We start from the raw sequence: 26104 nt of genomic DNA, 5'->3' as shown, positions 1-26104 counted from the left end.
CTACTTACTAGGCATGTGTATTAGCCACTAAGCCACCTCCGCAGAGTGGTTCACACAACTGCACAGATTATCTTGGCACACCTCCCTCCTACACATGGGTTTCAGGCTGGTTCTATTTAAATTCAATGCTGAGGTGCTATTCCAGAACATGAACAGCCTTGTCAATTCTGTTCGTGTGTAAGGAGGAATTTATAGCAGACTGGGGCGGCAATGAGAATTTGGATCGAGGAGAGAGGCATTTCACAGTAGTCCGAGCAGTTATATGAACCAGTGTGCCAAGGTGGTTTAGTGGCTAACACACCTTCCTATTAAACGGGAGACCTGGGTACGATTCCCAGCCTTGGTACAATTTTTCACTTGCTGCTTCAGTCTGTATACATTGGTATTATTGTGTGCTTGTTGTATGCTACAAAGTGATGCTGAATGTTACAGTGTTGCTGAACAGGACTCTACTTTCATACCACTATGGGTAAGCATTGTTGACAGTACTTGAATGAGGTAAAACAATAAAGATTGAGTATGCCTTTTCTGCTTGCTGAGCACAGATTGATACACGCTCATTTAGCGTAATGCGAGTGAGACCTGGATGGAATCCACAATGCAGAGTAACTATCTTGGCTGGTGGAGTGGCCAGCAGAGATAAGATACTGGCAGAAGTAAAACTGTGAAGTCGGTCGTGGATCATGCTTGGGTACCTCAGTTGATAGAGTGCTTGCCCATGAAAGGCAAAGGCCTCTAGTTCGAGTCTTGGTTTCGCACATAGTTATAATCTAACAGGAAGTTTTAAGAAGAATGCAAATTAACATGTTATTTTTCAAAGTGACCCAAGTCAGTCCAGATCCAATTGGTTCAACATGTCTATCATGCTTGGAAGATTGTAACAGATCCTATCTTCAAAATAATAGTATCTGCTATTTGCCATCTAGCTCTAATTTCAAATGAGAGAGTTAGAAAAAGCCTTGTAGGGAAGATTACTATGTATACAGCCTGAAAAACTTTGACCTCCGATGATGTCACCCAATGGGTCATTACAATTCAGATAAAAGAGTGAACTTTACAGATCTAATACAAGATACTTTATTAATATTATGAAAGGGATAGTTGCTACTCACCATATAGCAGAGATGCTGAGTCTAAGAAAAGCACAACAAAAAGACTGTCAAAGTTAGCTTTTGGCCAGCAAGGACTCTGTCAAAAGTAGACAACACATGGGTGCACACATGCGCGCACGCGCACACACAAGCGCGTGCACGCACTCACTCACTCTCTCTCTCTCTCTCTCTCTCTCTCTCTCTCTCTCTCTCTCTCTCTCTCTCTCTCTCACACACACACACACACACACACACACACACAATCCACAGTCTCTGGCAGCTGGAGCCAGACTACAAGCAGCAGTGCATAGTGGGAGAGGCAACCAAGGGGGCGGGGGTGTAAGGAGGATGCTGGGGTGAGGAGGGGGAAGGATAGCAGGGTAGAGTTAGGGAACAGTAAAGTGCTGCTGGGAGCGTGCAGGGACGAGGTGGACACTATGGCGGCTAGGCGCAGTCGGTAGGTTAGATGGAGGGCAGGGGAAGGGAGGGAGGGGGGTAGTGGAAAAAGGAGAGAAGTAGAAAGAATGGGTGCATTGGTGGAATAGGGGGCTGTGTAGTGCTGGAATGACAACACAGAACGGGTTAGATGGGTAAGGACAATGACTAACAATGGTTGAGGCCAGGAGGGTTATGGCAATGTGCGATATACTGCACGGAGAGTTTCCAGCTGCGCAATTCAGAAAAGCTGATGTTGGTGGGAAGGATCCACATGGCACAGGCTGTGAAGCAGTCATTAAACTGAAAAACGTGTTGGGAGGCGTACTCAGCAGCAAGGTCATCCATTTGTTTCTTGGCCACAGTTTCTCAGTGGCCACTCATGCTGTAGTATCCCGTAGAGAGAATTTGATATTTCATTGTATTCTCTGTCTTACGACGCATATGCAAAAGTGGTGAAAGTGTCAATGCTGGAAATGTTTTTTATTCTGTTAAAAGCTGGTAGTGGCGAAATGTTTACTTCGCATATGTTTTGAAATGAAATGCATAATTTTTTTTAACATCCGATCTGGATAGACTAAAAAAGCTATACATTGTTTTATATGTTAAAAACTATGACTGTATTAGCGATACTCAAAGATATCGTGGTTGCGAGTGGCAACAGCAATGCTAAAAAAGAGACTTTTGTACATTGTATCTCTGGATTTGTTAGCCGACTTGGATTTATTTACAATTTTTTTGTTTTTGCTTCTAGCAGCAGGAGAGAGAGGTATATATTGTTGTATGAAAGGGATAGTCTGTCATTGCAATCAGAATTGTGGCTTTAATGTTTGGTGTCTATATAGAAAAGGTGGAAGGATTAAAAACCATTGTAATCCAAAAGAGCTCAACTGGATGAATAAATGGCAAATCTAATCATCTTCAAAGAGAACAAAACAGGATAAGGTAATTCATTCTTTTAAAAACCTGACATATCACATTGGACATCATATATGCTCAAGTTTTACCAGCAAGATTTACATCCTGTGGCAAAAATAATTTCAAGGGCCTGCATTGAATTTACAATAACATGGATCAAAAGTGGCGATGAGCGACATTGCCGTCTTTTCTTAAAAGTAACATTTAGTAGTCTATACGTGGATTTATTCTCACTACAACGATTAAGGATCTGCTGCCATTTTCATTCCCCTCCCATTTTTCTTTGAGATTGTGCAGAACCAGCCCATCAATACTAAATCATCAATCACCGCAGCCATGGAGTCCCAGGAGGACTCTTCCTCCAGCGAATCTCTATTGCTGTAGATACAATAATAATAATAATAATTATTATTATTATTATTATTATTATTATTATTATTTTCAGAGAATCTTCAAAATTTTTGTTAGGAGAAGTCTGCGCAAATTAACTTCACGAACATTCATAATAGTGTCTTTTTTTCTTTTCTTTTTTTTTTTTTTTCTGCATAGTCGCTCAGTGCAGTAGACATTCATTCAAGAGAGAATTAGTGCATTTTTGCAATTAACTTGGGGAAGGGATATTATAATGCGAACAAACAGCTTCTTCGCCGTCATGCCCATGTACAATGCAGCACAGTGGTTGCAGCTTCTTGTAGATCACATGACTGATTTCACAGGTAGCCCTGCCTTTGATGGGATAGGTGTTATTTGTGACCACACTGGAGTAGGAGTGGTGGTGGTGGGTGGATGTATGGGACAGGTCTTGCATCTATGTCTATTACAGGGATATGAGGCAAGTGGTTGGTAGCAGGGGTTGCGTAGGCATGGACAAGGATATTGTGTAGGTTTGATGGGCAGCGGAATACCACTGTGTGAGGGGTGGGAAGGATAGTGGGTAGGACATTTCTCATTTCAGGGCACAATGAAAGGTATTCGAAACTCTGTTGAAGAATGTGATTCAGTTGCTCCAGTCTTGGGTGGTACTGAGTCACGAAGGGAATGTTCCTCTGTGGCTGGACAATTGGACTTTGAGAGGTGATGGGTGACTGGAAAGATAAGGCACGAGAGATCTGTTTCTGTATAAGGTTTGGAGGGTAATTACAATCTGTAAAGACCTCAGTAAGACCATCAGTATATTTCGAAAGGGGCCACTCATCACTACAGGTGGCTAGAGTGTACGGAAGGGACTTTTTGGTATGGAATGGGTGGCAACTGTCTAAGTGGAGGTAATGCTGGTTGTTGGGAGGTTTGATATGGACAGAGGTGCTAATATAGCTATCTTTGAGGTGGTGGTAAACATTAGGGAAAGTGGCTTGATGGGTTGAGTAGGATCAGGTGAATCGAATGGGGTAGAAGGTGTTGAGGTTCTGGAGGAATATGGGTAGGGTGTCCTCACCCTCGATCCAGATCAGGAAGATGTCATCAATGAACCTGAATCAGATGAGGGGTTTAGGATTCCGGGTGTTTAGGAAGGATTCCTCTAGATGTCTCATGAATAGGATGGCATAGGATGATGCCATGTGGGTGCCCATGGCCGTATCCTGGGTGAGAGTATAGACAGACATGGCCACTAGGAAGGAGGTGATTGATTTGAAATCCATCAGGCATCGGGAAAGGTAGTATTCAATAGCAGTAAGGCCATGGGCACTAGGTATAAAAGGAGGTAACATCAATAGTGACGAATGGTGCACTGTGTGGTAAAGGAACTGGAACTGGTGAGAGTCGGTGGAGGAAATGGTTGGTATCATTTATATAGGAGTGTAAGTAGCAGGTAACAGGCTGAAGGTGTTGGTATACGAGCACAGAGATTCTCTCAGAGGCAGCACAGTAACCAGCCACAATGGGGCGTCCTGGATGATTGGGTTTATGGACTTTAGGAACAATGTAGAAGGCAGGAGTGCAGGGAGTGGTAGAGGTGAGGAGAGAGATGGATGCCAGGGAGAGGTTCTGTGATGGTCCTACCAATTTCAGGAGAGACTGGAGATCCTGCTGGATTTCTGGAATGGGGTCACTGTGGCAGGGGTTGAAGGTGGATGAATTTGACAGCTGGCAGAGTCATTCTGCCAAGTAATCATTGCAGTTCAAAACAACAGTGGTGGAGCCTTTGTCAGCAGGGAGGATTATTAAGCTGGGATCAGTTTTTAGGTGGTGGATTGTGGGTATTTCTGTAGTGTAAGGTTAGTTTCTATATTGAGGGATTTGGGGAATGATGGTGAAGCAAGGTTTGAGGTTAAAAGATCCTAGAACGTTAACAGGAGGTGATTTGGAGAAAGTGGGGGTGGATCATGGTTGGGTGGAGGAGTGAAGTGAGTAAGGCAGAGTTCTACGAGGTGCATTCAAGTTCTAAGGCCTCCGATTTTTTTTCTCCGGAATGGAAAGAGATAGAAACATGCGCATTGTTTTAAAATGAGGCCGCGTTCGTTGTCAATGCGTCCCAGAGATGGCAGCACCGTACATCAGATGGAATTTTACCGCCAGCGGCGAGAATGAGAACTGTTTTAAATACTTAAAATGGCGACGTTTTCCTTACTTGAACAGCGTGCAATCATTCGTTTTCTGAATTTGCGTGGTGTGAAACCAATTGAAATTCATCGACAGTTGAAGGAGACGTGGTGATGGAGTTATGGATGTGTCGAAAGTGCGTTCGTGGGTGCGACAGTTTAATGAAGGCAGAACATCGTGTGACAACAAACCGAAACAACCTCGGGCTCGCACAAGCCGGTCTGACGACATGATTGAGAAAGTGGAGAGAATTGTTTTGGGGGATCGCCTCCAGAGTTGGCATTTCTGTGGGTTCTGTGCACACAATCCTGCATGACGACCTGAAAATGCGAAAAGTGTCATCCAGGTGGGTGCCACGAATGCTGACGGACGACCACATGGCTGCCCGTGTGGCATGTTGCCAAGCAATGTTGACACGCAATGACAGCATGAATGGGACTTTCTTTTCGTCGGTTGTGACAATGGATGAGACGTGGATGCCATTTTTCAATCCAGAAACAAAGCGCCAGTCAGCTCAATGGAAGCACACAGATTCACAGCCACCAAAAAAATTTCGGGTAACCGCCAGTGCTGAAAAAATGATGGTGTCCATGTTCTGGGACAGCGAGGGCGTAATCCTTACGCATTGCGTTCCAAAGGGCACTACGGTAACAGGTGCATCCTATGAAAATGTTTTGAAGAACAAATTCCTTCCTGCACTGCAACAAAAACATCTGGGAAGGGCTGTGCGTGTGCTGTTTCACCAAGACAACGCACCCGCACATGGAGCTAACGTTGCGCAACAGTTTCTTCATGATAACAACTTTGAAGTGATTCCTCATGCTCCCTGCTCACCTGACCTGGCTCCTAGTGACCGCAACAGTTTCTTCGTGATAACAACTTTGAAGTGATTCCTCATGCTCCCTGCTCACCTGACCTGGCTCCTAGTGACTTTTGGCTTTTTCCAACAATGAAAGACACTCTCTGTGGCCGCACATTCACCAGCCGTGCTGCTATTGCCTCAGCGATTTTGCAGTGGTCAAAACAGACTCCTAAAGAAGCCTTCGCCACTGCCATGGAATCATGGCGTCAGCGTTGTGAAAAATATGTACGTCTGCAGGGCGATTACGTTGAGAAGTAACGCCAGTTTCATCGATTTCGGGTGAGTAGTTAATTAGAAAAAAAATTGGAGGCCTTAGAACTTGAATGCACCTCGTACATTGATCTTTGGTTGAGTCTGACTGTTAGTGTTGGTAGTAAAAAAAGTGTTTCCACTGTAGAGACCGGGAGAAGGAGAGAAGATCTTTAACAAGTCCTACACGACTGATTTTGGGAGTCGGGCAAAAGCTGAGGCCTTTGGAAAGGACTGATACTTCTGCAAGGCTAAGGCTTTTGGATGGAAAGTTCATGACTGTGTTTCATGTCTATTTAGGTTGTGGATTATGTGTGGTGGTCGGAGGGAGTTTTGGACAGTGAGGTAAATGTAGCAGGTCTGTGAAACATGGTTTGTCAGCTATGAGGGGATGTGGGGGAGGTTTGGAGTTTATTGTAAAGGTGTCCAGGCAGGAGTAGGTAGTGAGCAGGTTGAGAGTTTTTTGAAGTGACATTGTGCATGTTGCTCTAGTTGCTGGAGGGCAAGAGTTTCAATTTCTTTTAATGCATAGCAGGAGAATTTTATGGATGGGGAGGAGGTGTTGCAAGGAGGTGGTTTGGGCCTGAGTGATATCGTTTTGCAGGACAATGTGTGTGTGTGTGTGTGTGTGTGTGTGTGTGTATGTGTGTGTGTGTGTATGTATGTATGTGTGTGTGTGAAAGGGACCAAACTGCTGAGGTCGTCAGTCCCTAGACTTGCACACTACTTAAACTAACTTATGCTAAGAACAACACACACAGCCATGCCCGAGGGAGGACTCGTACCACCAGCAGGAGGGGCCGTAAAATCTGTGACATCGCGTCTCTAGCTGCGTGGCTGCAGGGCAATGTTAGTAGGGCTAAGGATAGGTGGAATCTGAACAAATGGAGGTCACTGTGGAGGGAAGGGTGCAACCAGAGATGGATATTTGATGGTAAGGCCATTTGGGGGGATTACATGAACCAAGCAGCAAGACAGGTACAGTATGGGGGACTGGGTTCTGGCTAGGTATAAGGAAACTTTTCTGTATTGATGCAAATGGCAGGAGCAAGGATCCATGATCGTTCACACATTTTTTCCACCGTCATGTCTCCTTGTTCCTTCCCTACCCTGCTATCGCTCCCCTCCCTGCTCCAGCCTCCTCCTTACCCCCATCCAGTTGCCTCTCTCTCTCTCATAATGCACTGCTGCTCGTAGTCTGTCTCCAGCTGCCATAGACTGTGGTCGTGTGTGTGTGTGTGTGTGTGTGTGTGGGCGCGCGCGCATGTGTTTCTATTGTCTACTTTTGACAACGGCCTTGTTGGCCGAACACTAACTTTCCGACAGTCCTTTTGTTGCACCTTTCTGCGACTCAGCATCTATGCTATATGGTGAATAGTAACTATCCTTTTCATAATAATGTTGTATTCCATCCTAGATTTTCCACTGTTTGCTTTTACAAGACACTTTATGTTTGATTGTGGTAGGAAGCAGTACCTTTAACCCCCAAATGTGTTACCACCAGGGCAGTGACTGGAAGCTGACTGTTAGTGATAAACTTTGTCTGATGTTGCTAAATAATGTAATCTTCACAGACATTATGATACCCACATCTGGCTACTGAAACTCATTACAGTAAGTCAAATTGTGAATGACATGTGGCAGGCAGTTTTATGTGAATATTACATTTTAATGGTCACTATGTCCCTCACAGGTCATGCCTGATTGCTAATGGGTGATTTTTAAAATGTCCCCCATAATTATCTGCAATCAAAGACCAGAAGAACCCTCACCATGCTTCAATGTAAGTCACTGAAGTTCCATTTGTACCTGCTTTTTTATTAGCAATCATGGCACCCACGTATCACATACTAGTGACAGTACAAAAACTAGTGAATGAAATATTGTAGTAAATATTCAGTACCTCTGCCAATGCATCCAATATTATTTATCAGTCTTTCCTTACAATGACAACCACATAGATTTTGATGTAATTCATTGAAACAATTGGGCTGTAGTCTGTTTAGAAGGTAGAACCATTCTTCAACTGGTTGCTGTAATAGTGCATGCTAATATGGTGAGTCTATGATACAAAGAATTAAATTTGGAAACCACATTATGCTCTTTACAAACCAACTCAATATTACACAGATAATTGTTGAACCATAATACTTTGTTCTGGCATTATTGGTGCATTAACAAAAACATTTCATTCTGTGACTGCCAACTGAGAATTACCGTTGTCACAAGAAACTGTTCTGCTGCTGCATATGTTCACATCACATCATCTGCAAATGGACCAATGCTGCCTGCTAAATTAAGGAAAGGGAGGAAGATTATACTTTAAAGTCCCATCATTTACAGTAATCATTAGAGGTTGAGCATAAGCTTGGTCTGTAGAAGGATGGGGAGGGAAATGACTATGGTCATCAACTCACATGATTTAGAGAAGCTGCAAAAAATGTACCACACAGGCTGAGATTCAAACCCCACTCTTCCTTGAATTAGAATTACTGCCTGCTAATTGCTTGATACAGAAAATAAATAATTCTGATCTTATTACACCTGAAGTCATATCACTGCACATACAAGATAGGAAGCTGTACTTGGACAACTGTGAAATTTAACAGAATAATTCAGCTGAACATTTTGAAAATAAAATTTAATTAATATATACAATTTGTCTCTACAAAAAACCACATTTTTCAGCAGTATTCTCTAGTGTATTCACTATATAATCCATACTTGGCCTCAATCTTTTTTCTTCCAGGCATTTAATGGCAATAACATAAAGTTCTTCACATATCTTCTGTCCATTTTCTGCTGTCCAACTACCAGCCTTGGTATCAAGAAGTGGTTCAATGGATCCTTCACAAATGTCATCAACATGTGTTACCTGAAGAGAAAAAAAATGGTGTAGACTGCTAAGAGAAATATCCAAGTGAATGAGAATTTAAGTATTTTTTTAATTGACTTACTAATTACTGTTATAACATAGGAAATTACTGTGAATATTCACTATCTTAAACTTACAAGCAATTTACATAATAGCTAAGTAAAAAATGAAACTACATATATGCACTATCAAATTCATGAGTAAAGATTATATTCTACCTAAGTTATGAAAGACAGAATATCCATTTGGTATATAAATGATATAGATTTACGTTGTCACTGATAAAGAATATTTAGTAGGAAACATGAACTTCTTTGTGTGTCCTGCATTTTCGCTTTAGTGTATTATTATGTAGATGATTAATGAAGCACACGCAGCTCACCAGCTGTTCACTCACACCTGCCACTATTTTCGATGGTACATTATAATTTTCATTCCCACTGTGTCGAACACATGTGGTTTAACAATTTTTGAGAACATCATTTCTGAATGTTCATGATCAATTTCTTCCTTATTTCTTTTAAACGTGTAAAGCAATAGTTCTGGTATTTTCCACAAATGGTGTATTAATGGAAAATGGATTCAAAATAATGTTTTTTTTCCAGTGCATATTTTTGACCGAAGTGACCAAAATTTCGAAAGGTAAATGGGGGAGGGGGAAAAGGCTCTAGTTTCTGTAAGAGTTGGTCTACTTTATGGTAACTAACTAACAACAGACATGTTAGTCTTGTAAGAGCCACTTTCGATCACTGTATAAGGCACTGATGGAAGTTGAATTATTGGTTGTAATGTAAACACCACTCATAAATTAGGCCTTGACCTGTTCTGACTGGCTGACTACTGCCTTCAAGGCAGTACGAGGTATGATCTATGATCGTGGGACCTGGGATCAGCATGTCATCAAAATTTCATTCATTATTGCCAGTATATGAATCCTGTTGATGCTGCTGGTTTTTTATTCGTGCAGTTCCTGATTATTTGTTCTCATGAGGTTGAATGGATCTCTTTCCAAACCTCTCTACCTCAGAAAAACATCTGAGGGGGCACTTGGAATTGAACCCGGGTCCTTCCATACCAAACACAGTGACATTAACCACTGGCAGATGTGGTCAGTTGGAAATAAAGATGCAAAATTATGATATTGTAGAGCATGGCAAAAGACTTTTTTCTCCTTTTCAACAGTAAAATGTAAAGGCTATGACAAAAGTCATGGTTTTTATTCTCTGGAACAGTGTGTTACAATGATACAGAAATAGTTTCATGCTCACTTTGGTACATGGAAAAATACCTTTGTTTGTAATGTAAATGATATTTCTTTTATGTTTATGCTTTGGATTTCTGTTTTCATAATGCTACACTATGTGATCAAAAGTATCTGGACACCCTCAAAAACATACGTTTTTTTCATATTAGGTGCATTGTGCTGCCACCTACTGCCAGATACTCCATATTAGTGACCTCAGTAGTCATTAGACATCATGAGAGAGTAGAATGGGGCACTCAGCGGAACTCACAGACTTTGAACGTAGTCAGGTAATTGGGTGTCACTTGTGTCATACATCTGTGGGCAAGATTTCCACACTCCTAAACACCCCTATGTCCACTGTTTCTGATGTGATAGTGAAGTGGAAACATGAAGGGACACGTACAGCACAAAAGTGTACAGGTCGACCTCGTCTGTTGACTGACAGAGACCACCGACAGTTGAAGAGGGTCGTAATGTGTAATAGGCAGACATCTATCCAGACCATCACACAGGAATTCCAAACTGCATCAGGATCCACTGCAAGTACTATGACAGTTAGGTGGGAGATGAGAAAACTTGGATTTCATGGTCGAGATGCTGCTCATAAGCCACACATCACACCAGTAAATGCCAAACGACACCTCGCTTGGTGTAAAGAGAGTAAGCTTTGAATGATTGAACAGTGGAAAAATGTTGTGTGGAGTGACAAATCACGGTACACAATGTGGCAATCTGATGGTACGGTGTGGGTATGCCGAATGCCTCGTGAACGTCATCTGCCAGCGTGTGAAGAATGGACTGCCATTCCCCAAGAAACCTTCCAGCACCACATATGTCTTGTGAGAGTGGAAGCTGCCATCAAGGCTATGGATGGGCCAACACCATACTGAATTCCAGCATTACCAATAGAGGGCCCCATGAACTAGTGAGTCATTTTCAGCCAGGAGCCCAGATACTTTTGAATACACATAGTGTATATACAGAACTCCAATAGGACTGGTGGTACTACTTTACAAAAAAGGGTGACGAAAAATGATGTCCACATCCACATGACCCTTACCTGCACTCGCAAGTTCCATATATGCCAATATTTGAATGTAGCCATGACAAAAAAGCTCATCAGTTGTCAACAAAGCTGCATGGGATTAGCCGAGCGGTCTAAGGCGCTGCAGTCATGGACCGTGCGGCTGGTCCCGGCGGAGGTTCGAGTCCTCCCTCGGGCATGGGTGTGTGTGTGTTCGTCCTTAGGATAATTTAGGTTAAGTAGTGTGTAAGCTTAGGGACTGATGACCTTAGCATTTAAGTCCCATAAAATTTCACACATATTTGAACATTTTGTTGCCAACAAAATCCTTTTATCTCCCTAAGTTGCAAGTGGAATTGGATTTCTCGACAAGGTGTGGTTCCTTATTGATATGGTGGCTAAGTAACATATAGTGAGTGTCAAGGAGCAGGAGCTCTCTAGAGTGGCTTGGATATGGTGTGGTGTGGGTACTATGAGCACGAGATCGGCAATCGTAATGCATAGGTGACAGTGCTGCTGTCCATTGTGTTGGCCCATTTGGTTGTTTACAGCATGTGACAATGCTCCACTTTATTATTCAGAGAGAGCAACAATGTTCCTTACACTGGAACAGCCTGTTTCAGAACAAGTGTCTACTGTCATACATATGAAAAGAGGAAGTAGCACTTAACAGATCATCATTATTTAGTCTCATAATATTTCACAAATCTGATTTTGAAGTTAAATGTTCTTGTTTCGAATGGTAAAGAATACTGCAAATGCCGCGTTTTTAAATGTCAGAAAGCTTATTACATCCTAATTTATTTTTTTCAACAGAATCAATTAAAATGTCTTGATTTATCTCGGGCCAAATTGCTAAAACTTCAAACCACTGCAATTTAATTGATTCAAACATGTCTAGTTTGCTTCTCAAGGTGTATTCAAATTACTTTTCGACGACTTCTGTGGGCAGTTCTGAAGGTCACAAATATTTAAAAGGGTTGTGACAGCTTGAGAAAAGTTTATTTATCGCTTTTCATTATTCTTCTTATGATTGGTATCTCCCACACTTGTGTGCTCCAACATAGTATTGAGAATGTGTGCTGAGCATGAGTGACTCTTATACTGATTATGTGCTGCTGCAGCGTTTGGACCTCTGTCAGCAACATACACCATCTTTTGCATTGTGCTGAATAAACTGAACAACCATAATATCTTTATCAGTAAATGTTTGATGTTGTCTTCAATTTTTTTTAATCTCACTTAAACCTGTGGTGCACAACACTAAGTTTCCATTCTTCATTGTTAAGGTGATATTCAATCACTCCCATGTAGTTTATTTTGCAATATTAATCACTACACAGATCAACTATTACTGCCTCTTCTACGCACCTAAAATATTCCTCACCTCTCTAGAACATATGATTGGCAGTTTCCTTTAACTTTCTCAAAATTTTTGTTGGATGAGATAGCAATTCTTTGATACTCACTGCACTATACATAGCACCCACATCAATAAGCCACTGTGGTGTTTCAAGAAATCATTGTTTAACATATCTGAAGTCCCAGCTTACACTACACTTGTCCGCCCTATTCTGGAGTATTGCTGTGCGGTGCGGGATCTCCATCAGATAGGACTGACGGATGACATCGAAAAAGTACAGCTCATTTTGTGTTATCACAAAATAGGGGAGACAGTGCCACAGACACAATACGTGAATTGCAGTGGAAAACATTAAAACAAAGGCGTTTTTGATTGCGATGGGATCTTCTCATTAAATTTCAATCACCAGTTTTCTCCTCCGATTGTGAAAACATTCTGTTGGCACCCACCTACATAGGGAGAAATGATAATCACGATAAAATAAGAGAAATCAGGGCTCGCACAGAAAAATTTAAGTGCTCGTTTTTCCTGCATGCTGTTCGAGAGCGGAACGGTAGAGAGACAGCTTGAAGGTGGTTCACTGAACCCTCTGCCAGGCACTTAATTGTGAATAGCAGAGTAAGCACAAAGATGTAGATGTGTCCAGTGAAAGAATGCACTTTTTACATGCAAAACAAGCCACTATTTCTTCAATTTTCTCATTACTATCAAGTACAAAAGCAAATACCTTCCAAATCAACTATTTCAATTCGGCATCTCACAATAGTGGGAAATAATCTTGTTTCATCTTACATGAACTTATGCCCATGGTGTGCATTTTATTAAAGCACTATTACTAATGTTTTCTTAAATGCAATCATTACATGATCATTCAATTACTACAAAGTGTAACTGAAGTCAGCATAAATGTGGCAACTCTCACTTCTCAGGTACCCGGTGGCTACAGTTGTCATCCAGAACATGTTTCACAGACTGCATGAAAGATAAGGTCGTGGCAACCAGCAGTCACTAGATGCAGCTCCATTGGGTACTGCTAAACTGGTCATAGATAGAACGCAAGAACAAAAACAGACTTCTGCTTTACCTGGGCCCACAGAATTCAAGTTTCCAGCTAACACTACAACAGCTTTCGATATTATTAGTAGTTGGGTAAATGTTTAAAGTTTTCATTTTAGTTTTATAGTAGTAGAAGTAGTTTTATTTTAAAAATTAAGAATCAGAAATATAGAGTTAATACATAATTTATTACTAACCAAGGAAATATGATTTTTATGGCCTATTTTAGCTTTTCATATGTTGTTGTTGTGGTCTTCTGTCCAGAGACTGGTTTGATGCAGCTCTCCGTGCTACTCTATCCTGTGCAAGCCAACTACTGCAACCTACATCCTTCTGAATCTGCTTAGTGTAGTCATCTCTTTGTCTCCCTCTACAATTTTTACCCTCCACACTGGCCTCCAATAATAAATTGGTGATCCCTTGATGCCTCAGAACATGTCCTACCAACCGATCCCTTCTTCTTGTCAAGTTGTGCCACAAATTCCTCTTCTCCCAAATTCTACTCAGTACCTCCTCATTAGTTATATGATCTACTCATCTAATATTCAGCATTACTCTGTAGCACCACATTCTAAAAGCTTCTATTCTCTTCTTGTCTAAACTATTTATCGTCCATGTTTCACTTCCACACATGGCTACATTCCATAGAAATACTTTCAGAAAAGCCTTCCCGACACTGAAATCGACACTCGATGTTAACAAATTTCTCTTCTTCAGAAACACTTTCCTTGCCATTGTCAGTCTACATTTTATATCCTCTCTACTTCGACCATCATCAATTATTTTGCTTCCCTAATAGCAAAACTCATCTGCTACTTTAAGTATCTCATTTCCTAATCTAATGCCCTCAACATCACCCAATTTAATTTAACTACATTCCATTGGCCTCATTTCTCTTTTGTTCATGTTCTTCTTATATCCTCCTTTCAAGACACTGTCCATTCCGTTCAACTGCTCTTCCAAGTCCTTTGCTGTCTCTGACAGAATTACAATGTCATCGGCAAACTTCAATAGTTTTTATTTCTTCTCCATGGATTTTAATTCCCACTCCAAATTTTTCTCTTATTTCCTTTACTGCTTTATCAATATTCAATTGAATAACATCAGGGGTAGGCTACAACCCTGTCTCACTCCCTTCCCAACCACTGCTTCCCTTTCATGCCCCTCCACCTTTATAACTGTCATCTGGTTCCTATACAAATAGTAGATAGCCTTTCGGTCCCTGTATTTGACCCCTGCCACCTTCAGAATTTGAAAGAGAGTATTCCAGTTAACATTGTCAAAAGCTTTCTCTATGTCTAAAAATGCTAAAAATGTAGGTTTGCCTTTCCTTAATCTATCTTCTAAGGTAAGTCGTATGGTCAGTATTGCCTCACATGTCCAGCATTTCTACGGAATCCAAACTGATCTTCCTCAAGGTCGGCTTCTAGCATTTTTTCCATTCGTCTGTAAACAATTCGTGTTAGCTTTTCAGATAATAGGCTGTCATTATGAAGAATAAATAAATAAAAAACATTATAACAGATGTGCAGTGCTAATACATGCAACATTATTGATTGACCCCGAGTAACGCAATTTTACGAAAAATGTATAATAAGGTTGATACATTCCCTTAATTTTTAACTACAAAACAAATACTATTGCAGATCCTCACAGATAACCCACTGATATCCACAGCAACACATGCTTTTATTTGAAAGGTAACAGTTTGGATTACTGTGAATATCTGCATCTGAGCAGACCTCAGCCACGGGAAACTAGAACCTACTTGTACGAATAAATTACTTCAGTATATTATTTCAGGTGTCAAGCTTTGGCACTGAAGATTTCCCGAAACTTATGACATCTACACACTTGTTGGTAAAATAATGGGCGGTTTGATAGATGAATCCTTACTTGATTATTTAAGTTGTGGAATACCTCCCTCACTGAATGACTAATCTCTTTGCTGTTATAATTTCAAAGTAAGATTATTTTCATTTATTATCCTTCCTACACTGGCTGGTTGTTCCTGACTTGCTGCCATATACACATTTTTACAAAGTTTGAGGTTCTAAATATGAAGGAAAAAGGAATAACAAACATAGTCTTACCAAGTCACAACCTTCTCTGTTTTCATCATAGGGTGACAGGCTTGTCAGAAGTTCCAGTAACACCTATAAAAACGAAAAAAAAAAAAATCATACATATAAATTAAAAAAGTGTCATTAATCTAAAATGCTTTACTGGTGTGAAATCCCCACTTAATTATTACTCAACTGTGACACTCACTCTTAAGTAATTGTTGAAAGTATTTTGAAATTGTCAAATACAGATGGAATTGTTCAGTACATCCTCTATTCCCACCTCTGCTAATCTCCATCCTTTGAAATTCCTTTCCTACTACCCTGTTTTATCACAAAACTTGTCACACCTACAGCTTCTGATTTGTCATTACGTTCCTCTTCCCACCCTGGCTGTCACCTTTTCCAAACTGCTTTTGTGCTTCCACTTTTTAATTGCAATAAATTCACGCTCTCTTTCAAGGCAATATTAGACTACATAAGATGTTTTTTTAGAAAACATGCACACATTCTACACTCACCCACCTACTAATGGTAGTGTTCCATGTTTTATCACTGCATTTGAGAGCCATATTTATTCACCTATCTTGCCCTCACTTTAAACCATGTCATGCCACATCCATTTTCTTCTGATTGGACAACCGCACACAAATAAAATCTAAATGAGACTGGTTAGATAAGAATCTACATCATAACTGAAGATTCATCATACCAAACAATGGAGCCTCCAGGTAGGAATATCAACAATGTACGAATAGATAGATTGCTTCTTACCATAAAAAAGACACACAGCAGACAGGCACAATTAAAAGACACTTACACAAAGCTTTTGGCCACAGCCTTCATGCACACAAGCAAGCACACACAACACACACATGACTGCCAACTCGAGCAGCTCAGGCCAGAATGCATCTATCACATGGGCTGTAAGCAACAGTCAGTTGGGGGAGGGGAACAGAAGGGGTACTCATGAATTGGTGGGTGAGAGAGGAAAACTGTCTGTCAGAGTGTGCAGGGGCTAGGATTCCAACAGGTGCAGCAGCTGGAGGTTGTGGGGCAGGGAGGTGAGGAAAAGAGGAGCGAAAAAGAAGAGGTGGGCGGGGGGCGAGGGGGGGGGGGGGGAAGATGGGTGGGTGAGTTGGCAGAGGGTGGCAAACAAAAAGAGTGGGAGGTAAGAATGGGGAGGAGATGATAGGACAGACGGGCTCGAAACTGTTGGGAGGATGGTGTGAGGACACTATGTTACTGTACGTTGAGGGCAGGGATAATTACAGGAACAGAGAATGTGTTGTAAGGATAACTCCTATCTGTGCAGTTCAGAAAAACTGGTGGTGGAGGGGAGGATCCAGATGGCTCAGGGTGTGAAGCAGCCATTGAAATCAAGCGTGTTACGTTCAGCTGCTTGCTGTGCAACAGCATGGTCCAATTTGCTCTCGGTCACCGTTTGGCAGTGGTCATTCATCCTGGTGGACAGCTGGCTGGTAGCCATAACAGTACAAAAAGTTGGGCAAAGATTACTCAACTTTTTTACTGCACCATGCCTACTGAGCAGCTATCCACCAGGATGAATGGCCACTGCCAAATTGTGGCCAAGAGCAAAGTGGACCACCCTGTTGCACAACATGCAACTGTATATAACACGCCTCATTTAATGGTCTGCTCTCTTTTTTCCCTTCCCTCCCTCCCCCACAGTCTCCCAGTGCTGCACCAGGTAGCTTTGACTGCCACCTCTAGTCCCTGCATGCTCTGCCATGCAACATTGTTTCCTCTTCCCCCACCCATTCCTTTCTATGCCTCCCCCTTTCCCACTCCACTATGTGTTGTTGCTTCCAGTCTACATGTTTTAGTTTCAATCTGGCCTGAGCAGCCAGAGAGAGCAGTCACTTGTGTGAGGTGTGCTTGCTTGAATGAATGCATGCATGTTTCCCTTTTCTGATGAAGGCTTTGGCCAAAAGCTTAATGCATAACAATCTTTTTGTTATGTCTGTGTGCAAAGCAATCTACCCTTTCCATACTTGTTGTTACTATTGATTTTATTACACATCCTTCTGTTATAAACAATAATTTTTCCATCTGTTTCAGTATCAATCTTGCTCCCCTCACCCCTTGTCTTTAGGAGTGTGCTAAAATATCCAGTCATTTACTTTTATACAAATGTGTAGTGTCTGTTCTTTTGGACAAAACGGACATGTCCAAAAGAACAGACACCTGATTTGCCTTCAGGGGCCATGAATCCACAATCTTCACAGTGGATGCACAGTTATGTTCATTCTCCTGTGGGAATCTTAAAGTAGGAAGCATGGAGAACATGGATGGGGCTGATGATAGGTGGCACTCTGTGGGAATGTGGGTTGGCCAGGAGGCGTGCAGAGACAGTCCATGCAATTACGATAAACACTGTGTCTGGATGGTGTAGTGGTAAATGCAGTTTCTCAGTACGCAAGATTCCGCATAAATCCTTGATGCAGCTGACATCAATAATTCCTTCCCTTTGTTTTCTCTCTCTCCCTTCCACCTTCAATTTATATAACATGTTACTTATTTGTTTAGCTTCCCATTTTTTGCTTTATTTTTCATTTTGACATCTTTTTACTTCTTATCTTTTTAGTCTCCTCACCCAATATTTTCACCTTGTGCATACTGCTATTTTTCTTTTGTTTGCCAAACCACCTTTGTCATCTTCCAGATTGCATACATTGGCATGTAGGCTCTCAAAGCAAGCATGGTCCTCAATAAGGTCTTCCCTTTATTTTATATCCCTATAAACCTGACTGTTTCTCCATTCTTAGTTCCTGATGATCTGAAATTAAGTAGTGTGAATGTCTGAAATTAAGTAGTATGAATGGATACACCCTTGCTGCAACAACTATTTGTCAGCTTTGATTTGATTTAATCAATTGGCCAACGTTTCAATCATCTGCTTCTCCCGTTCTTTACATCCTACAGCCCTCAACATCAGAAATTTATTGTTGCCATCAATACACTAATCTTCCATGCACTTCATTCAGTTCTAAGAAATGTGCAACCATAATTTATGATATTTAACAGTACAAAGGAACATTTCTTGACCTAGTGCAGAGATGACGCTGACATCAATGAAATTTTGTGTTTTATATTGGTACAATATTGTGTAATAACCTACCTGAAATGTCAACTTATGCAGAATAATTTTGTTTATACAGTTTTTTAAAAATAATCCAGTTGTTTGGAATTCTGTGATCAGCACATTCTTGGCTTTTTATAGTTTTATCATCAATGAATATTTATCCAAATGTGGTTAAGTTTTATATGGTGTCAGCTCATTCATTTTCAATAGTTCTTGAGTGGCTACATACAAACATGCTGTACTTCTCTAATATACGATATCTGTGAGTCTTTAAAGAATCGAACTCCCATATATAAAACAGTTTCAAACATCTGATCACTTTACAAATAAGTTAATATGTTAAATATCTAGTGTTACAGATGGAAAACCTTGGCATGATGCCAAAGTTCTATTACACAAGCAATGAACATTTATTTAGTGACTAACCATTTTCCTTTCATTATTTTCTGAGGCTGTAAGAGAGGAAAACTTTAGGCAATGTTTGAAATTAGGTTTAAAGTTTGTTGGAAGTTGTTAAGTGCTCTCCTTATCAAACACTGGATGAGTATAGGCAGGGTAATTTGCACCCTATTTCAAGAAAAGCTGGTTTTTCATGCATCTCAATGTCTATTGTGTCATATCTCTGAACTATGTGTCATATAATGATATAATGTTGCAGGTACATTCACTGCCACAGTGTCCAAATATATTGTCTGCATATGTGTTGTGAATAGAATTAGTAGTAAAGAAGTACAATATGGGAGTCAAATGAAAATTTTAAAACTTTAATTAACAACCCCACTACCAGTTCAAAATGGCTGCCCCACTTGCAACATGCACCAAGGAAGAACAGTGTTCTGTCATACATTTTCTGAGCACTGGAAGTACAAACCTATTGAAATCCATCACCAAGTGAAGCTTCAGTATGGTGATGCATGCCTATCACTGCAGCAAGTGTGCGAGGGAGTAGAAAGTTTGGAAATGGCAGGAATTCTGTGGCAGACGCACAGTGCCCGGGTCAGGCACAATGGGTTGTGACACCGCAGTCTACTGCATTGTGATGGAAAATCAGCCATGTGAAGATAGATAAAATAGCCACAAATCTGGACATTAGCCATGGCTCAGAACATCATATCATTCATGAAATGCTTAAAGTTTCACAAAGTGTCTGCAAGAAGCGTGCCACCTCCAGCTCACTTCAAAGCTGAAAAAGCCACGTGTTGATGTCTGTGAAGAACTTTTGCGGCACTCTGAAGCAGAAGGTGATGGTTCCTTTATGAGAATCATTACAGAAGATGAAACCTGGGTACGGTACACTACCATCAGCCAAAAACAGAGAGAGCAAATAAGGAATACCGCCATTCCTCATCAAAACTTCCAGACACAGCCATCTGCAGAGATTTTGCTGACACTCTTTTGGGATGAATGAGACAACGTCTTGGAACACTACACAACTAGGGGAAACACTGTTCGCCAGTGAATAACACTCCAATACGTAAAAAAAAAAAAAAAAATCAGCTTTAGCCTGCAATGAGATCAAAGCAATATGGGCTTGTGGACTTCTGATTGCAGGTGTCACTTTGCAACATGACAGTGACTGGCCTCATACTGTCTGCGCAACACACGCAATCACCTATGACCTACACTCTGATACTTGACCACATCCACCATACTTACTAGACTTTACACTACGTTATTGCCACATGTTTGGACCACTCAAAAAGGTAATGGGAGGAAAGAAATTTTGTTCTGACAAAGAGATGCAGCAGGTGGTGCACAAGTGGCTGAGCATATGGCCAAAAGAATTTTTGTTTTCCTTTAAGCATTGAGTCGTTGACAGCACACAAAACAAGAATAAAAGCCAGTTGTCTACTTTAGTCAAAATTACTTCCATTCTACACAACTTACCATCATATTTGAAAGGTAACTGTTGAGAAATATTCCACCTTGCCTTCCCACTGTCTACTATCTACTTTCTCTTGGTTACTTAAAAATATTTCTAGTTTTGTTTCATTACTAAGAAAATATTGTGAAAATCTGTGGCTACTGTGGATTTTAAATCGTTCTTGATTTTTAATTCTTATTCTTATTACTTTTGATTGGCATTATAGCTCTTCTTATTTGTTCTTGTCCATTATTGGAGTAATTCAAGATGGGGCAGATTAACGTAGTGAGAACTATCGTGAAAAAAACAAAATTGTTACTGGTAATAAGTGTAATGTGTATGTAAAATGAGCCGTAAAAGACATTCGGTGCGCCGTGTGTAGTTTTCGGTTCCATGAGAAGTGATCAGAGGCGTCTATAAAATTTATAACAAACGATTTCATGTTTTCTTGTCAGGGGTGCACTACAAAAACATGCAAATGAGAAGCTAAAAAGGTTTTGAAGGACAAAGACAAGTTAATAAAAAGATTGCAAAATGAAGTCAACATCTTAAAAAATATATATAATGCTCCGAGTGAAAAATGTGCAAATTTAGAGAAGCAACTGCCTATTGAAGATCATTGTCGTTTGAGCAATTTGGATGTGAACAGTAATACATGGCGCCAACCTACACATAGTGTCTCACTAAATGTTGTGCAAAACAAAATTAAAAGTGTTCTTGAGCTCTAAGACAAATGCAGAGAAATGAACAATGATAAAACTGCTCTTCCTGCACTAGAAAGTGAAAAAAGAATGAAAACATGACATATGAACAATACCATAACCGATACTACAAATATCTCTACGAAAAATGACACATACAAAAAGTGTAAATAAAAATTAACTATGCACTGGGAAGAAGAAAGAAACAAAAATCAATGTACATGGAGGCAACCAAATGAAAAGACACTCTCAAGAACTTAGAAGCATTAGTGAAACACTGGCAGTGACAGGCCAGGTACAGATTTCAAAGAAGCAATGAGTAAAATTGTGAAAAATGACTATATTACACAGGACAATGTAATGACTTGTGCTAGAGCAAATGACACGTGCAAAAATAGAACCGAAAACATGTTTACAGAGCTCGAGACTTCTATTACTTCTAACTAATACGAATACCATAATCATAAACTTCAGCCACAGACATGACCTGCCAGAATCCTCACCAGTAAACAACAAAATTCATGGAATAAATGAAAAACTTAAAAACATGTGTAAGATGTTGGGTAATGTTAAATTAATAGATTTCAACTCATTTGCTAGAGTGTGTTTCACTAGACATAGACTTCACTTGGACAGTAAAGGAAAGTGCATGTTAGAAAAGATAATAAGTGAAGAAATTAAAAGTAGATCCCAAGACAGTCCGTGAACTGGGGTGGTATGAACCATATGGAGAATGCGCTACTGAACCAGCAGCAGCAACCACTTGATACAACCACATCAGCAGCCAAGAGGAAGGATAGTGCCACCACTTGTTCATTTACCAGAAGCAGCAATGTGAGTTATTGTAGTGAAGGCTTTTTATGAACTGTCATGCCCTAGACAGTGCCACCAAAATTGTAAATATAGATGCATTAAGTTCTTTGCCTCTTTCAGCAAATGTGCTGACAACCAACCCCTCTATGACTAACTTGACAAAACAAAGTATCTCCCTTTACTCACACAAGATAAATGACCATCAAAATAGTGTTCAGAGATGTAGTTGAGATACAGAGATAAATAGCTCCCAGAGGAATACAAATACACTCCTGGAAATTGAAATAAGAACACCGTGAATTCATTGTCCCAGGAAGGGGAAACTTTATTGACACATTCCTGGGGTCAGATACATCACATGATCACACTGACAGAACCACAAGCACATAGACACAGGCAACAGAGCATGCACAATGTCGGCACTAGTACAGTGTATATCCACCTTTCGCAGCAATGCAGGCTGCTATTCTCCCATGGAGACGATCGTAGAGATGCTGGATGTAGTCCTGTGGAACGGCATGCCATGCCATTTCCACCTGGCGCCTCAGTTGGACCAGCGTTCGTGCTGGACGTGCAGACCGCGTGAGACGACGCTTCATCCAGTCCCAAACATGCTCAATGGGGGACAGATCCGGAGATCTTGCTGGCCAGGGTAGTTGGCTTACACCTTCTAGAGCACGTTGGGTGGCACGGGATACATGCGGACGTGCATTGTCCTGTTGGAACAGCAAGTTCCCTTGCCGGTCTAGGAATGGTAGAACGATGGGTTCGATGACGGTTTGGATGTACCGTGCACTATTCAGTGTCCCCTCGACGATCACCAGTGGTGTACGGCCAGTGTAGGAGATCGCTCCCCACACCATGATGCCGGGTGTTGGCCCTGTGTGCCTCAGTCGTATGCAGTCCTGATTGTGGCGCTCACCTGCACGGCGCCAAACACGCATACGACCATCATTGGCACCAAGGCAGAAGCGACTCTCATCGCTGAAGACGACACGTCTCCATACGTCCCTCCATTCACGCCTGTCGCGACACCACTGAAGGCGGGCTGCACGATGTTGGGGCGTGAGCGGAAGACGGCCTACCGGTGTGCGGGACCGTAGCCCAGCTACATGGAGACGGTTGCGAATGGTCCTCGCCGATACCCCAGGAGCAACAGTGTCCCTAATTTGCTGGGAAGTGGCGGTGCGGTCCCCTACGGCACTGCGTAGGATCCTACGGTCTTGGCGTGCATCCGTGCGTCGCTGCGGTCCGGTCCCAGGTCGACGGGCACGTGCACCTTTCGCCGACCACTGGCGACAACATCGATGTACTGTGGAGACCTCACGCCCCACGTGTTGAGCAATTCGGCGGTGCGTCCACCCGGCCTCCCGCATGCCCACTATACGCCCTCGCTCAAAGTCCGTCAACTGCACATACGGTTCACGTCCATACTGTCGCGGCATGCTACCAGTGTTAAAGACTGCGATGGAGCTCCGTATGCCACGGCAAACTGGCTGACACTGACGGCGGCAGTGCACAAATGCTGCGCAGCTAGCGCCATTCGACGGCCAACACCGCGGTTCCTGGTGTGTCTGCTGTGCCGTGCGTGTGATCATTGCTTGTACAGCCCTCTCGCAGTGTCCGGAGCAAGTATGGTGGGTCTGACACACCGGTGTCAATGTGTTCTTTTTTCCATTTCCAGGAGTGTAGAAGCAAACTACTTACTTTTCTACAAATTAATATATGCTGCATTAGAAATCAGCTTTCAGAATTATAACATTTGTGTAACAATCAGGATGCTGATATTATATGTGTATCTGAACACTGGTTAACCCAAGATCAAGTTAATACACTGGTTTCCAAAATTAAAGTAACAAACGTAAATTTTGCAAGATTGCTCTTATTTTGCCACAAAACGGTATAAACAGGTGATAGTAAAGTAGAAACAATGTAAAGAATATAGAACCTAAACAGCTACAACACGCATAATGGTACACAAAAATGTTCTTCGTTTTTCTCAACTGAACAGATTTGCACACACATTCTGACAACTGCTTAATGTGCTCAGTATGGGGTGTGACCACCTCTGGCAGCAATACAGGCCTGACAATGATGGGGTATACTGTGAATTATGTCATCAGTCTCATGTTGAGGCAATAATGCCTATTCTTCCTGCAGAGCTGCTTGCTGTCTTGGAGAGTTGTTGGTGGGTGCTGATGTGATGAAAGCCGTCTCCCTAGTGCATCCCAGACATGCTCTACGGAATTCAAATCAAGAGAGTGAGAAGGCCACACCTGCTCTATGAGCGAGCATTATCATCAATCAATACAAAGTCTTGGCCCACAGCACCTCGCAACAACCACAAATGAAGTTCCAAAAGCTCATCATGATACCTGACAGCAGTTAAACCTTGCCGATTCATCTGTTATCGTAAAGAGGGGTTTGAGTGATGTTTGTTTCATGAAACTGTGTTTCACATTCCCTCTAGATGCGAATCCCTTGAGAACCACTCTCCAGACTAAATCGAGACTCATCTGTGAAAGCAACATTGTCCCATTGTTTGGCCACCCAGGTTAATGACTCCACTCTAGATGTTCCCTTCTGTGAATACGCGTCAGAGTTACCCGTGCAGCAGGTCTCCTACAATAAAGTCCACTGCCGAAGCCTCCTGCACAATGTTTGCCTCGATACTACATGTCCAGTGGATGCTGCGAGCACACATGCCAGGTGCCATGCAGTACTACGGCAGTACTGTTGTCCCCTTACAACCAAATAACGGTCCTCTCTTCTGAAATCGCATGTGATTTGCTCTGTTCTGATCTTTGGGGTACAGTTTAAGCCTGTATACACTGTCGCCACAGCCAAGAAACAACAGAACGAATCACACTAAGCCATCGGCCCACATCAGTTTGCGACTGTCCTGCTTCCTTTCTTTCTATGACCGTCCACCACAGAGTCTGGTAGGCATCTTCTCTGTGCCTCACAGCACCGTCTCTGACTGTGTACAGAGCAATTAAGGATATAGTGCTATCCAGAAAACACTACATCAACTCACAGGTGCCTTGATGTCATCGTCGACACGGTTGTCCACTGACCAGAATGCCATCTTCCATGCACAACACAATTGTGCAGTCCTCTGGTTAACGGTTTGTATGATTATATCATGAATTATGCACAGGCAGGGAAACAGCAGTTTTTAAGTTTGGACGCCATTGTATATTTGTCCCCAAAGTGTATGTTGTTGCAGACATAACATGTAAAGAAACAGAGAAAGAATGGGGGGACTGGACTTCTTCCCAAAGAAGGAGTAAAATTTACCAGAATTGATTTATCTACATATTGCTCAGAACTGGATGGGGAGTTTAGTTGTGTAAAACTCGAGAATAAAAACATATTTGCAGTTAGTCTGCATAGGTCTCCAGAAGGTGATGTAAACTTTTTTTATTGAAAAATGTGAGTTCATAGTTTACAAAAAAAGAAAAAAAATATTGAAAAATAAGTCAAGAATTACTATATGTGGTGACTTTTAACACAGAAATGGCAAACCACAGGGGCAAGTCACAAGGACATTTCTGAAGATGCTAAGATCATTGGACCTATACTGTACAAATAACTGTGCTACATGTAAGAATGACTGCATAGACAATAATATAGTGAATTTCCATTGGTAAGACTTCGCAGTCAGACCTTCAGCAGAAATGGTTGGCAGATGATGAGCCTTTACTCCTAATTAAAATTGAAGAACCTTAAGTGGTAATATTAAGAGGGCAGAGGGAAGAGTACATAAGAGTGTTTATTGAGAGACTAGGTAGGGCAAACTGGGGCTTTGAATAAAATTGCCAGTCGGGGAAAAGGTGAGCCGAAATGGCCCTTGATAACTGTTTTGAAGAATATACAGATTTGTGGTATTCTTGT

General features: G+C 41.5%; 1 protein-coding gene across 2 annotated transcripts in view; it reads right to left on the bottom strand.

Annotated features, from left to right (window-relative positions):
- Positions 1-8718: 8718 nt before the first annotated feature.
- Positions 8719-26104, bottom strand: part of LOC126457181 (interleukin-1 receptor-associated kinase 4-like) — a 127055-nt gene continuing 109669 nt past the window's right edge. For both annotated transcript variants that reach the window (XM_050093267.1, XM_050093268.1), the window contains exons 9-10: positions 15754-15816; positions 8719-8971 (exon numbers count right to left, since the gene is read on the bottom strand). In XM_050093267.1, coding sequence (XP_049949224.1) covers positions 8762-8971; positions 15754-15816 — 273 coding nt within the window. In that variant the 3' untranslated portion in view covers positions 8719-8761. The remainder of the gene's footprint in view (positions 8972-15753; positions 15817-26104) is intronic.

This window comes from Schistocerca serialis, chromosome 2 (genome assembly GCF_023864345.2).
Source record: "Schistocerca serialis cubense isolate TAMUIC-IGC-003099 chromosome 2, iqSchSeri2.2, whole genome shotgun sequence".
In the NCBI taxonomy this organism is placed as follows: Eukaryota; Metazoa; Arthropoda; class Insecta; order Orthoptera; family Acrididae; genus Schistocerca; species Schistocerca serialis.
Note: the sequence above shows the minus strand (reverse complement) of the source record. Positions and strands in the feature narration are given on the sequence as shown.